The sequence below is a fragment of the Orcinus orca genome, chromosome 3, assembly GCF_937001465.1.
Source record: "Orcinus orca chromosome 3, mOrcOrc1.1, whole genome shotgun sequence".
NCBI lineage: Eukaryota > Metazoa > Chordata > Mammalia > Artiodactyla > Delphinidae > Orcinus > Orcinus orca.
In genome coordinates, this window is record NC_064561.1 from 120,127,500 (window position 1) to 120,143,231 (window position 15,732).

Below are 15,732 nucleotides of genomic sequence, written 5' to 3' on the forward strand. Positions count from 1 at the left end.
TATTTGCATTGCGTTTCCTCATAAGAAGGCCTGCTCCGTGAGGGCAGGGAACATGTCTAATTAACTGATGTACACCAAGACGCTGCTGGTCCAAGTTGGTGCTAAATAAAGTGTACAGACTAATGAATAAACCTATCAAAAATGTTACATAATTAATTCCCACTTCATGCCACATGGCTGTGACTTCTAGCGCCCGAATATTTAGGCAATTGTAGCTAGAAAATCAACTAATTCAAGTATTCCATCAAATTCAGTAGCTTGAAAATGCAAATGGACAAAACCCACATTACATTAGTTTATTAGCAAAATACCATATTATGTATGTGTATTTCTTGCTCCTTGTCAGGGGTATGACTCTGTGACGGTTAATGTGTGTCAACTTAACTGGGCTGTTAAGTACCCAGATACTTGGTTGTGTCTCTCAGGGTGTTTCTGAATGAGATGAACATTTTGAATCAGTAGATTGAGCAAAACAGATTGCCTTTTCCAAGGTGAGTGGTCCTCATCCAACCCACTGAAGGTCCAAACAGAACAAAAAGGTAGAGTAAGGGAGACTTCACTTTCTCTACCTGTCTTGTAGCAAGGACATCAGTCTTTTCCTGTCTGACTCAGACTACAAATGGAACTATACAACATTGGCTCTCCGGGGTCTCTAGGTTGCTGACTATAGATGTTGGGTCTTCTCAGCCTCTATAACTGCAAAAGCCAACTCCTATATTAAATCATATATTCATATTCATATGTGTGCATATATATGTATATATCTCCTATTGGTTTTCTCTGGAGAATCCAGACTAATACGGACTCTTTATCCAGTTCAGAGCCTAACTGCTGCCATGATTTCTACCAATTTTCATCAAATCAACTTGAGTTGATTAGAATCAGGTTAGCAAATGAAACACAAGTGCTTTTGATTTAAATGTTAATGTTTCTTACTTGAGATCCCCCTTTGACTTCATGGAATGTGGATAATGTGCCAAATTAGTGGCACACTTTTACATTCTCGTTTCTCAAGCTAAACTGAACCAGGAGGTCTGATGTTTCATAAATCTGTCCATTATGCAAACATTGATTGTCATATGCTAGATGCCAGATATACAAGGTAAAAAGGACCTAGTCTTCACCCCAAAAAAGATCTCAAACGAGTGATATGCAGAGATGTGAACACATAATTGCTGGGGTAAACACTTTGGGGACGTTTCACCTAGCAAACTTCTCTGAAGTCCCACCTCCACTCCAAGCAACGGCTGATTAGATGAGGGGGAGAGAGGCAGGTATATAATAGATAAAGAGATAAGAGATGAGTCATAACTATCTCCTTTGAAGAGTTGAAGCAGCTTTCCTAGGGAAGAAAATGCCTCTACTACTCTCAAAAATGCTCTCACAGGCACCTGCACAGTCCTCACCTCAACAGACAGGAATCAGAGTTTTAATTCATAAAATAAAACTCACATTGAGAATATGTGCTATTTGATGTTGCCCTATACTTTAAGCTGCCGTTTATAGAAAGAGCAAAATGGATTCTTTGGACAAAAATTAATACTTCAGAGCATTATGTACAACTACTCGGTAAAATCCAAGATGTTGTCTGCTGCATAATTAACATAAGCCTGGAAATTTTAACTGAAAACCTATATAAGTAAATTTCAAAATTCATTGGCACATAGTACAAAAAATGATCTTATGTATGAACTGGTTATAGATTCATTCATTTGGGTTATCTTCATAATCAGTAATGACTGCTAGAACCAGCAAGATCAAAGTAATGTTTTAGAGCAGTGGAAAAATTATCTCTGTCCTTTGTGTAGCTATAAAAACCCAGAACCCCTCACTTCTTTTCTTCCTCTCTTCCTCCACTTCTTCATTCCTTCTTTTTCTCTTTTTTTTTCAATTTATGGAAAAAAATCTTGTTTAACATTATTTAAAGTCCTTTAAACAATAAAAATCTTAGTAACAGAAAATGCTCAAAATTTTACACATGTACTTTCATAAAAGTTTTATATTTATATATTATAATATTATTACATTTAAATAATCTACAAATAGTCCTGGTGAAACTTCATTTTACTATGGAATGAAAAGGCAGAAAGAGTGACACCAGCCATTCTCCATCACAAACATCAACTGGTCCCCACTGAACTCAGAGAGCACAGATTTGGCCCATCTACAGGTTCTTAAACCTCTCCAGGGAATACGATTCTAAAACTTAATGTTCCATTGAGTGAAGAAAGTTATTTTCTTTTCCTAGTGAGAAAAATTATCTTTCATTTCTTATAATTCAAAGGTCCCTGATGAAATAGAGGCCTATTTTCTTTTGTTTGGTTTTCAGCCAAGTTAGAGAACACCTGGAGAATAACTTTTAACATGCATATTAAAATGATAACTCTCTTCCAGGAACTTCACAAAGGGCATCAAAGAACAGCACTGTCAATTCCCCTTAGATCCTACACAGAGGTTTAATTAAATAACAAGATTTTAAAGATCAGGCTTGAATGTTAGTAAGATTATATGGCAATACACATATTTCTTTAGTTCCACAGAATAGGTATATGAGAAGAAACAACAACTACATCAAAAAGTAGCTAGAATGAGAGGATAAGAAATCTCATTAATTTTGGATACAGGAAAAGTTGTATTTAATAATTTAATCAGGTAAAATGAAGCACTCAACACTTATTAATAGTAGTTATACAGAGCGTATACGCACTGGTCTTACTTTTACTGCTTATTCTTCCCCACTTAAAGCTGTTATTTTTTTTATTTTTATTTTTTTGCGGTACGCGGGCCTCTCACTGTTGTGGCCTCTCCCATTGCAGAGCACAGGCTCCAGACGCGCAGGCTCCGGACGCGCAGGCTCAGCGGCCATGGCTCACGGGCCTAGCGGCTCTGCCACTTGGGCACGATCCCATGTCCCCGGCATCGGCAGGCGGACTCTCAACCACTGTGCCACCAGGGAAGCCCCATAAAGCTGTTATTTTATCTTGTCACACTTCCACAGCAACTAATGCCTCCATTTTTATAGCTAAAACACTAGGAGTAACTTCTAACCATTCCAAATGCTCCAGAATCAATTGTCAACATTGTTAAAACTCTTAGCCATTCTTCCCCAAAGCTAACTTCTTGCCCATACAGAACAAAGAAACAGCATCACCCTTGACCTAAGTCTCCTCATTAACTGATCTAATTTATGAAGATCAATCTTTCTTCTTAGTTGGTGGCCTCTGAGAGAAGTCAAATAATAATACTCTTCTGCCCCACCTGAGTGCTAAACTAAGATATAAAACAAGGAGTAAGACAAGCAGAGGCCCAAATACCATCTTTATTACTATGAAAGGCCAGGTTGGAGGACAAAGCTTAGTGCAGGAGCAAAATGGATTGTAACTGAACCCCTCCCCGCAGAAGACAGACATGGCAGCCTATCACAGCAGCACTAGGCTCTCAATAGGGAAGAGAGGCCTGCCCCAGAAGAAACAGGAGGAAATGTGTGCTCCATGGCAGGCTGGGTCCCAAAAAGGAAAAAAGGAAGAACTGAACATGCCTAAACTATTTTTTCTAAATTTACCACATGAAGAGAGATGTCACCTCATCCCACCTGGCATGGAATGAGTAGACTGGCAGAGAAATAAGGAGTTAAACTAATTTAACACCTTCTACTAGGAGGAAATACTAGGAAAAACTTGTTCTCCTTCCTGCCCCCGTTCCCCCAACATTTTATGAACTACCAAACAGGATCTTCTGTGACAAAGTGTCTGTCGGTTTTCACATATCTCTAGTAACCCATGGATATGGGGTTGCAATTTATATTAAGAATACTTTAATCTTAACAACTATACCCCTTAGATTTCCTGGTGTTTTGCTGGCTAGAAAATTATTTCCCATCAATTTTGCACCACATTTACTTTACATTCATCAAAAATTTTTCTAAACTCTTTAAAAATCAAAATTGTGTCTTATAACTAATCTGGAAACCAATAAATGTGTTCTGGTTAAGAAAGTTAACTTCTTTAAGTCTCAACTTAAAGGGTAAAATGGGTCTAATAACAGCACCTACCACATAGGAGTTGTTTTGAAGATAAAAGAAATTATGCATGTGAAATCCTAAGCCTGACACTAAACTGTACTCAATATCTGTTAGATGTTCATGATGGTGGTGGTGGTGATAGTGATGATGATGATGTCAATGATTTTGCTCTTTCCAACATGATCTAACTCCAAATTATATCCTGACCCTTATGACATCTCTCCACCTCCAATGCTACTTATCTATGATCGCTCACCTATTCTATTGCAACAGTCCCCTCCTTGGATAGCCCGAGTCCTCTCTTGTCCCTCTGTGGTGGCCTACCATGGCAGACACAGTGATATTTTTAAGATGCAGATCAGATCTTGTCATTCTTTCACCTGAAGCCTCCAGTGGCTTCTCATCACACTCAGAATAAAACCCAAACTCCTTATCCTGGCCTACAGGTTGGACGTGAGCTGATCCTGCCCACCTCTTGGACTTCACCTTCCTCTGTTTTCCAGCTGGCTCACTACACTTTAGCCATGGCAGCTTTCTTTTCCTCTAACTCCTCAAGCTGATCCTTGTTTGGGTACTCTTTTAGAAAATTCAGGGTCCAAGGTCAAAGGAAATTCTGTCTCCTTTCAGGCTCCAAATTACATAATAAGTTCTTTATCACGAAGTAAAAAATTCAAAGCTCCAAAAACAAAAATTAAATCCTTTTTAAAAAATTTTCATAGCTATAGTAATCAAAATCCTTGGTTCATAACGCATTCTGACCATTGGTTCATGCTTTATTTACTTGTTGGTTTATATAATAATATAATAATTAAACCCACTACCTAAAGTAAACACAACCCAACATCCAACTCTGATCCCCAATCTCTCCACATAATGTCACTATCATCCCGAATACAGGATACAGAAGACCTGAACAGCACTATCAACCACCTTGGGCTAATTAACATTTATAGGACATTCTTCCTCAGCAAAATATACTTTCTTTTCAAGTGTACATACAGAATGCACCAAGAGTGACTATATTCTGGTCCATAAAGCAAACCTCAACACATTTTAAAAATATTGCAATCAAAAAAGGATGTTCTTAGACCATAATGGAATTAAATTAGAAATAAGTAACACAGATACTTAGAAAATCTCCAAATATTTGGAAATTAAATAACACAATTCTAAATAATCCATAGGTCAAAAAGAAAATCAAAAGAGAAATTAGCAAATGTTTTGAAATGAATTAAAACTAAAATATAACATATCAAAACTCACAGCATGCAGCTCAAGCAGTACTTAGAAGGATAGTCATACTACATATATTAAAAAAGAACAAAGACCTCAAATCAATGACATAAGCTTCCATTTAAGTCTAAAACAAGCAGAAGAAAGTAAATAATAAAAAGACCAGAAATCAATAAAAATGAAAGCAGAAAAACAATAGAGAAAATCAGTGAAAGCAAAAGTTGGTTCTTGGAGTACATCAATAAGATTACAAAACTTCTAACTGACCAAGAAAAAAAGAGGAAGAAGATACAACTTACCAATATCAGGAATGGAAGATAAGACATCACTATAAATCTACAGATATTTAAAAGATTATAAAGGAATAGTACAAACAACTTTATGTCCATAAATTTGACAACTTAGATGAAATGGACAAATTCCTTGAAAGGCACACATTACCAAAGTTCACTCAAAATGAAAGAGATAACCTGTATAGTACTATATACTATATATAGTACTATATATTCACTGTTAAAAACCTTCCAAAAACAAATATATATAAAATACATATGTACATATATACAAAAATACATATATTCATGCATAAGAGAGTGTCATAACAGCTTTATGAAACAATTTTGAAAACTTAGATGAAATAGACAAACTTAAAAAAAATGACTTACCAGGTCTGACTCAAGAAGAAATCACAGTTCTCGAATAGTTCTGTAAATTAAGAGATTTAGTTTAAATGAGAGATTTAATTAAAGATATTTAAGCTGAGGTTTATTACCTTCCCACACAGAAAACACCCAGCCCAGATGATTTTACAGGATGTTTTACTAAACTTTCAAGCAACAAACCATCCCAACTTTATATGAACACTTCCTGTGAATATCAACTCAGTTTGTAACTTGTTTTTTTGCTTTCTTTCAGGTGTTTTTGTTGAACAAAGGTTCTTAATATGGTCAAATGTATCATTCTTTTCTTCTTCTTTAGAAATATTTTCCTTTCCTAAGTTCATGGAGATATTCACCTTTGTTTTCTATGAAGAATTTTAAAATTGTATTGCTGACATACAGGCCCTCAATTTGCCTGGAGCTGATTTTTGTTTTTAGCCTGAGATGGTGATTCAATTTACTTTGGGTAACCACTTTTTGTGTAGTTCCATCTGTTTGACAATCCTTCCTTTACACATTGATCTGACATCTAATTCTGTCATTTAATAATATTCTATACTAATTCTATAGGAGTCTTTTGCTGAGCTCTCTATTCTATTCATTAGTCAATTTATCTACTTCTGTACTAATGCTGCACTATCTTACTTAGCCTCATAGAAATTTCTCATATCTGGTAGGGCCAGGCCTTCAGAACTGTTTTGCCTATCTCTGGCTCTTTACTCCTCCAGCTTCAATCTCATGGAAAGAGAGATTCCTTATACTCTCAACTCCCTTGCCCTTCCTCCATCACATTCACCTAACTAGATCCCACTCCCAGGCGTGTTAAAAGCTAACTCTCTACCTACTCAGTCACTACACTGAATGAATCTGAACAATACACAAAACGATGCTAACTGATGTAACTTTGTAAGTACGGTTTCAAATGGGTCCTCAAAATTGGTCAACAATCCTACATTCTCTTGTCAATCTATCCTCCCACACTTCTAAATTAGAAGGCAAAATTCATGTTGAGACCTAATCCCCAATGTGATAGCATTAGTAGGTGGGGGGCCTTTGGGAGTAAATTAGGTTATGAGGGTGGAGCCCTCATGAATGGGATTAGTACTCCTATAAGGAGGGTCCAAAATGTCAAATATATCTCAATAAAACTGGAAAAAAACACACAACAACAAAAAAACAGAATATAAATAAAAGCGACCCCAGAGCTGCCTTGGACCTTCTGCCACTTGAGGTTATTGCAAAAGAGTCTATGAACCGGGAAGCGGGCTCCCACCATACACCAAATCTTCCAGCACCTTTGTCTTGGACTTTCCAGTCTCCAGAGCTGTGAGAAATAAATTTCTGCTGTTTATAAGCCATCCAGTCTATGGTACTCTGTTACAGTAGTGTGACTGGATTAAGACACTATCCCTCAGTAAAAGAGGTAATAAAAGTATTTACCTTTCAGAATTATGAGAATTAAATGAGTTAATATATGTAAGGCACATAAAATATGTGGCACACAGTAAATACTATTTAATGCTAGCATTGTTATCCTACGTGATTTCACATCTTACCCCCTTTACTCAAACCTCTTTTCCCTACTCCTTCTCTTCACTGATGACCCTGCTAATTTCATTGAGATAAGAGTAGTCAAAAGAGAAGTTCCACGTCTTCTTATCAACAGATCTTCCAATTTACTTGCAGTTGTACCCTTTACTCTGCCTTCTCTATTACTGTAGATAAATTGTTATTATTCCTCAGGTCAACTCCTCCACTTAGGGACTTCCCTGGTGGTCCAGTGGTTAAGACTCTGCGCTTCCACTGCATGGGGTGCAGGTTCGATCCCTGCACTGTAACTAAGATCACACAGGCCGCATGCGCAGCCAAAAAAAAAAAATTCCTCCACTTAGGCACCCCTCTAGTCTACTCAAGGACTTGCTCATGCAGTCATCCCTTTTCTCTGTGAATTATCTATTTTTTACTTCTCTACTGGAATAATCCCATCAGTATACAAAAATGTCATAAAATGTGCCCTCTTAAATCCATCCTGGCTCCACAATTCTCTCCAGATATGGCCCCCTTTCTCTGCACATTATAGAAAAACTCCTTGCAAAAACTGTCCATAATTGCTGTCTATAGTTCCTTCTCTCCCATATTCTGACTCCAACCCAATCAAGCTTACATCTTCACCACTCCACGGGATCTCCTCTTGACAAAGGCACCAACAACCTCCACATTGCCAAATCCAAAATACAATTCTCAGTCCTCATCTTACCCTTCCTTCACACTTGCTCACTTCCACCTTCTTCACTTGGCTTTGATTAGAGTACGGCATTGGCCACTCCTTCTCAGTCTATTTTGCTTCATCTGCTTCTCTTCATACCACTAAGTTTCCATATGCCTAAGGCTCAGGCCTCCAACCTCTCTCTGTTCCACCTACAATCATCCCCTAAACGATCTCACTCAGAGCCATGGCTTTCAATGCTATCTATTCACTGATGACTCTCCTGAACACCATACCCATATATCCAACTGCCCACCTCACATCCCTACCTGGAAGTCTAACAAGCTTCTCAAAATTAACGCATCCTTAACAGCACCCTTAATATCTCTTTCTAAATCTGCTCCTCTCCCAGTATTTTCCACTCTGTAAGTAACACAAGTCATTCAGTTGCTCAGGTCGCAAATTATAATTAACTTCCCTCTCACATCCTACAGTCCTGAGCAAATCCTGTTGGCTCTACCATCAAACTGTAAATCTAATCCAACCACTTTTACCACCTTGGACTGAGAAGGGTATCATCTCCCAACTGAAGTAGCGTTAACACCCTCCCAACTGGCTTCACAGATTCATCTCTTACAGTTTTTTTCTCCTCACAATAGCCAGAGTGAAACTATAAAAAATATAAACCCTATCTTGTTACTCCCCTGCTGAAAACTTTCCAAAGGCATTCAATCACAGGAAGAGTAAACAAAGCCTTGACCATGGTCTACAGGCTCCATATGACCCTGTGCACCTCTCAAACCTCACCTATTACCACACTACTCTTCAAGCACTCAGCTCCCCCCTCCCTGATCCCTCAGTTCTTGAGAAGCACCAGCCCATTCTACTTATGGAGAATCCCTCTTCTTGGAAGGTTTTACCCATACACTTGTCTGAATGGCTCCCTCTCTTTAGGATCTCAGCTCAAATGTAATCGCCACAGAGATACCTTCTAACACCACCCTACCCAAGGTAGCCACCTACATCCCCAAGTCACTATCACCTAACCAATTGCATTTTCTCTATAGCACCTTATCCATATATAAAACTATCTTTTTATTTTAAATACACTTATATTTTGTCTTCTCGTACCTAGAATATAGACTTTATAAGAGCAGAAACCTTCACTCTCTTGTTAACTGTTGTATCCTCAAGTGCCTAGAACAGTGCCGGGAACAGAGAATACATTTTAAAAACTAGTTGTGGAATGAACCAACATCCCAGAAAATTTTCATATCTATTTCATTCTCCAAGAGAAACTGAAGTTTAAAGACTCAATTAAATGAATCACCCAAGATTCCACAACCAAGACGGCAGCTTTGAGGTTTAAGGCCGGGTCTCTCACTAAAGCATGGGTTTTTAAATACTACGTCACCTTGCTTCACTAAACGTTTTTCAATTTACTGTGCTTCTTGTGAGTAGGAGTTAAGGCTCCGAGGTCTAATTTTCCAAACTGTAAGCAAAAGGCCTCCACTCGACAGCACGTATACCCATACGCCTGACCTCTCCGTCCTCCGACCCAGCGCCACAAAGCCCGCCCTGTGGGTTTGCCCAGGGCGCCTGCGTCATGAGCGGGGCTCGTGCAAAGGCTTCTGGGATTGGTAGTCCCTGTTCCTTCTGTCTAAGGCATTCACATAAAAAGAAATAAACCCCAGTGCAAATTAGATAGCTCTGAATTGCGCACAAATTAAACACGACGCACCACTTCTGGAAAGTGGTGCAGACTTCTCGTTTTCTACCAAGAGGCGCCAGCCGGACCAGGCGCTGCGCAGACAGCCGCAAGGGTCCTCATCTGGGCGGGGCTTGCTCGCGATGGCTTGTGGTTCCTTCCTGCGCTGTTTCTCTCTTTCGCTCAGGCCCGTGGCGCCGGCAGCATGGGTGAGGTGTCCCGGGCCGGGGTGAGGGGGCTGCGCGTGCAAACTGGGGTTTCGGGGACGGGCGGGCAGATAGAAACAGAACGGTGAGGGGGAGCCACGGTGGGGAGCAGATGGGGAGCGCCGGCGGAGCGCCGCTGCCGCAGGCACATGGCCGGGCGGGAAGGGGCCAGGGCTGCTCGGAGGCCGCGGAGCCGGAGTTCGAGAGGGACGCGGGGGCGTTGGGGAGGGCGCCGCTTCCCCCCGAGCTTTGGCGCGGGGCTTCATTCGTTGGGGAGAGCACACCTGTTGGAGCGCTTGTGTCCACGTCTTAGTTGGTTAAAGGGAAACTTTGCGGTTCGTATTAGGGCCAGGGTGTGATGTCAGAGCCTACCGGCCTGTAGTCTACAAGAGGCTAGTACCTGAGATAATGTAAAATAAGATTTGGGTGTTTTTATTGGGAATCTAAGGTGATTTTCAATTTTAGGCAAGTGTCGCGGTCTTCGTACTGCCAGGAAGCTCCGTAGCCACCGACGAGACCAGAAGTGGCATGATAAGCAGTACAAGAAAGCCCATTTGGGCACAGCCCTGAAGGCCAACCCTTTTGGAGGTGCTTCGCATGCCAAGGGAATTGTGCTTGAAAAAGTGTAAGTGAAAGTCCATCGCTGTTTTCTTCATGGTTTTAGTATGGTAACTCGGGATAGATGCCCTTAAAGAAGGCTTGATGTAAATTCTAGGTCTTTGTGTGTCTGCGTCTTTTGGGAAGTTAAATAATCTCCAGAGGTTTTTAAACTTTCAACATTAGTTTGGAAGGAATTGGGGTGGCATCGGAGGGGAAAAAGTAGCGATAATGAAACAAGGGACATTATGAGAGCTTAATATGTGTGGAAACTATTCTAAGTAATTTGCACCCATCAACTATTTCATCTTTACAATTATATCTTTCCCGGTGAGAAAACTAATATGGAGAAGTTTCTTGCCTGATGTTCTACAGCTAAGATTGAGCCACATGAATTTGCAAGCACTCAACTGTTTTTTGACTTTACGAAATGATCCCATCAAATTTAGTGGTACTGATTTGAATCCAGGATTTCTAGCTTTATTTCTTGGTTCGTGGTTTACAACTATAAAGAGGCCAGAAGTTTCCCCTATTGGTCTAATGAAACTAAGACTAAAGAAAAACTTCGTTTAAGTTTAGCAATTTAGGATTATGTTGAAAAGGTAGGAATACTACAATTTCTAATAAGTTTTACGCTTAATGAACTAAAATGTGTCCCTTTTCAGAAAGCCAGCTTACTGTGTTACATGCTGTTTATGTTTCAGAGGGGTTGAAGCCAAACAGCCGAATTCTGCCATCAGGAAGTGTGTCAGGGTTCAACTAATCAAGAATGGCAAAAAAATCACTGCCTTTGTACCCAATGATGGTTGTTTGAATTTTATTGAGGTAAGTGTTTTAGTCTGTTAGCTTCTGTTTTTGGGGTAGCAACTGTTTCCCTCAGTTGTTTATAGGATAAATGGGTATTTTTGGTGATTGCCACTTACACCAGAAGTAAACTGTTGATTTTATTCCAGGAAAATGATGAAGTTCTGGTTGCTGGATTTGGTCGCAAAGGTCATGCTGTTGGTGACATTCCTGGAGTCCGCTTTAAGGTTGTCAAAGTAGCCAATGTCTCTCTTTTGGCCTTATATAAAGGCAAGAAGGAAAGACCAAGATCATAAGTTTTGATGATGAAAGCAGGATAGTAATAAATTTCCATATGCCAAAAATATGTTTTGTGTCTTTTCTCACTACGGAGATGCATTGTATGCTTTACCAATTTTAGGAGGTTGAGAAAACAGTTAATTCAGGATTTTCTAGAGTAAATGGAATTGATAACAAATATTTTCCCCTTCTCCATGGAATAAACAATATTGCTTAAATCTGAAATAAATATACAGTATTCCTGTGTAAGGGCCTAAAAAACTCTTTGAGCTTCTAGTGGGAATCATCTTGGGATCCCTGAGAAATGTACATTCCTGGATCCATCTCCTTAGGGACCCAATATGATAGATACTATGGTCAGGTTACTCCCTGCTCTGGTGATTTTCATTTATCTAAAGGTCACCAGGATCCATCTGGTAATTTTGTATTTATGATAGCAAAACTTAGGCACTACACAGTTTAGTAAACAGGAGTTAATGGAAGTGTATCCCAGGCAAATTAAGGCGTAAGGGAGACCAGTTATGGAAAGATTGATCTAAGTACTCTTGTCTTGAGCTTGTCAGTAATAAAGATTTTTGACCTTGAGATTTATTTCGAGGCACACAAAGTAGTGGAAGTGACTAGGTAGAAATGGTCCAGATGGGTCGGTTGTCTTTTGATAATTGAAGTGGGTGTTGGTTGGGTACATAGGGGTCCTCTGTCCACAAATTGAAGATTTTGATGGGAAAAAACGGTAAAATTATATCTAAAAAAGTTTATTAGCCTTATGAAATCTGTGATCTGAAGAACTGCTTTTGGCAGCATTAGTAGGTATGAGTTAATTTGTTCTCTGAGTTATGTTTAAGATCTTTGGAAAATGGAAATTTTTGGCTTACTATCTCCCATTAAGATCAAGACCAGTATCCATACCTGGCATTGGAGATCCTGTGTATTGTCTTTTCTCTGCCTGCTCAGCAGCACGACCTCTCACTTGCTCAAACCTGCATTCCCCAGCCAGCTTCAGCTAGTGCCTGGCAGGTCACCTGCTGCTCCTCCCACCTCAGACCTCTCTGATCCCAAATTCACACTTCATACTTGTGCTTATACTTGTACTCTGTGCTTATACTTGTCGCAGTTGTGTGATTGTCTTTCTGCGAGGGTGGAGGCAGGCTGTTTTTTGATTGAAATATATTTGACATATTACTAAGACGTACATGTTAATTTGGTACTTTTTTCTGTTGTTTAATAGGGGGAAAGCTTTTATTCACACACACAACTTGAATAATACCAGGGGGGTGTACCAAATTACCAGTGAGCAAGTTGGTTTTCGTAGACATGTTCTATCTTTAACAGGCTATCTCCACTGAAAATTTCAACCAAAGATATCAAATATAGATGTACACACATAGTACCATTCTCTAATCAATTCCACAGGATTTGGAGAGATGAGAAATATCTCTTTCATTAGAGCAGGAGCTAAATACATTGTCAGTTTGCATATGCTTTTCGTCTGCATGTTATTCCTGTCCTCCCCCTAGGTTCTTCATAACCAATTTTTTTTTTTTAGATTCCATATATATGTGTTAGCATACGGTATTTGTTTTTCTCTTTCTGACTTGACTTCACTCTGTGACACTCTAGGTCCATCCACCTCACTACAAATAACTAAGTTTTGTTTCTTTTTATGGCTAAGTAATATTCCATTGTATATATGTGCCACATCTTCTTTATCCATTCATCTGTTGATGGACACTTAGGTTGCTTCCATGTCCTGGCTATTGTAAATATAGCTGTAATGAACATTGTGGTACATGACTCTGAATTATGGTTTTCTCAGGGTATATGCCCAGTAGTGGGATTGCTGGGTTGTATGGTAGTTCTATTTTTAGTTTTTTAAGGAACCTCCATACTGTTCTCCATAGTGGCTTTCTCAATTTACATTCCCACCAACAGTGCAAGAGGGTTCCCTTTTCTCCACACCCTCTCTAGCATTTATTGTTTGTAGATTTTTTGATGATGGCCATTCTGACCGGTGTGAGGTGATACTTCACTGTAGTTTTGATTTGCATTTCTCTAATCATTAGTGGTGTTAAGCATCCTTTCACGTGTTTGTTGGCGATCTGTATATCTTCTTTGGAGAAATGTCTATTTAGGTCTTCTGCCCATTTTTAGATTGGGTTGTGTGTCTTTTTGATATTGAGCAGCATGAGCTGCTTGTAAATTTGTGAGATTAATCCTTTGTCAGTTGCTTCATTTGTATTTTCTCCCACTCTAAGTGTTGTCTTTTCGTCCTGTTTCTGTTTTCCTTTGATGTGCAAAAGCTTTTAAGTTTCATTAGGTCCCATTTGTTTGTTTTTATTTCCTTTTCTCTAGGAGGTGGGTCAAAAAGGATCTTGCTATAATTTATGTCATAGAGTGTTCTGCCTATGTTTTCCTCTAAGAGTTTTATAGTGTCTGGCCTTACATTTAGGTCTTTAATCCATTTTGAGTTTATTTTTGTGTATGGTGTTAGGGAGTGTTCTAATTTCATTCTTTTACATGCAGCTGTCCATTTTTCCCAGCACCACTTATGGAAGAGGCTGTCTTTTCTCCATTGTGTATTGTTGCCTCCTTTATCAAAAATAAGGTGACCATATGTGCATGGGTTTATATCTGGGCTTTGTATCCTGTTCCATTGATCTATATTTCTGTTTCTGTGCCAGTACCATACTGTCTTGGATTACTGTAGCTTTGTAATATAGTCTGAAGTCAGGGAGCCTGATTCCTCCAGCTCAGTTTTTCTTTCTCAAGGTTTCTTTGGCTCTTCGGGGTCTTTTGTGTTTCCATACAAATTGTGAAACTTTTTGTTCTAGTTCTGTGAAAAATGCCATTGGTAGTTTGATAGGGATTGCACTGAATCTGTAGATTGCTTTGGGTAGTATAGTTATTTTCACAGTGCTGATTCTTCCAATCCAAGAACATGGTATATCTATCTGTATCATCTTTAATTTCTTTTTTCAATGTCTTATAGTTTTCTGTATACAGGTCTTTTGTCTCCTTAGGTAGATTTATTCCTGGGTATTTTATTCTTTTTGTTGCAGTGGTAAATGGGAGTGTTCCCTTAATTTCTCTTTAAGATTTTTCATCATTAGTGTATAGAAATGCAAGAGATTTCTGTGCATTAATTTTGTATCCTGCTACTTTACCAGATTCATTGATTAGCTCTAGTAGTTTTCTGTTAGCATCTTTAGGATTCTCTATGTATAGTATCATGTCATCTCTATGTATAGTATCATGTCATCTGTACTTCTTTTCCAATTTGGATTCATTTCTTTTTCTTCTCTGATTGCTGTGGCTAAAACTTCCAAAACTATGTTGAATAATAGTGGTGAGAGTGGACAACCTTGTCTTGTTCCTGATCTTAGTGGAAATGGTTTGTTTTTCACCATTGAGAACGATGTTGGCTGTGGGTTTGTCATATATGGCCTTTATTATGTTGAGAGAAGTTCCCTCTATGCCTACTTTCTGGAGCATTTTTATCATAAATGGATGTTCAATTTTGTCAGAAGCTTTTTCTGAATCTATTGAGATGATTGTATGGTTTTTCTACTTCAGTTTGTTAATATTGATTGATTCGCGTATATTGAAGAATCTTGCATTCCTGGGATAAACCCCACTTGATCATGGTGTATGATCCTTTTAATGTGCTGTTGGATTCTGTTTGCTCCTATTTTGTTGAGGATTTTTGCATCTTTGTTCATCAGTGATCTCGGCCTGTAGTTTTCTTTCTTTGTGACACCTTTGTCTGGTTTTGGTATCAGGGTGATAGTGGCCTCATAGAATGAGTTGGATAGTGTTCCTCCCTCTGCTATATTTTGGAAGAGTGTGAGAAGGATAGGTGTTAGCTCTTCTCCAAATGTTTGATAGAATTTGCCTGTGAAGCCATCTGGTCCTGGGCTTTTGTTTATTGGAAGATTTTTAATCACAGTCTTAATTTCAGTGCTTGTGATTGGTCTGTTTATATTTTCTATTTTTTCCTGGTTCAGTGTCGGAAGGTTGTG

General features: G+C 39.0%; 1 protein-coding gene across 1 annotated transcript; it reads left to right on the forward strand.

The window, feature by feature from the left end:
* Positions 1 to 9,898: 9,898 nt before the first annotated feature.
* Positions 9,899 to 11,778, forward strand: RPS23 (ribosomal protein S23). The gene is made up of 4 exons (XM_004281641.4): positions 9,899 to 10,036; positions 10,499 to 10,658; positions 11,335 to 11,455; positions 11,584 to 11,778. The coding sequence occupies exons 1-4, from the start codon at positions 10,033 to 10,035 to the stop codon at positions 11,728 to 11,730; spliced, it is 432 nt and encodes a 143-aa protein (XP_004281689.1). The 5' UTR covers positions 9,899 to 10,032; the 3' UTR covers positions 11,731 to 11,778.
* The last annotated feature ends 3,954 nt before the right edge of the window (positions 11,779 to 15,732 follow it).

Coding starts and splice junctions, on each gene's coding strand:
- RPS23 (XM_004281641.4), top strand. Junction 10,659..11,334: donor GGAATTGTGCTTGAAAAAGT/GTAAGTGAAAGT, acceptor TTTATGTTTCAG/AGGGGTTGAAGCCAAACAGC. Junction 11,456..11,583: donor GTTGTTTGAATTTTATTGAG/GTAAGTGTTTTA, acceptor ATTTTATTCCAG/GAAAATGATGAAGTTCTGGT.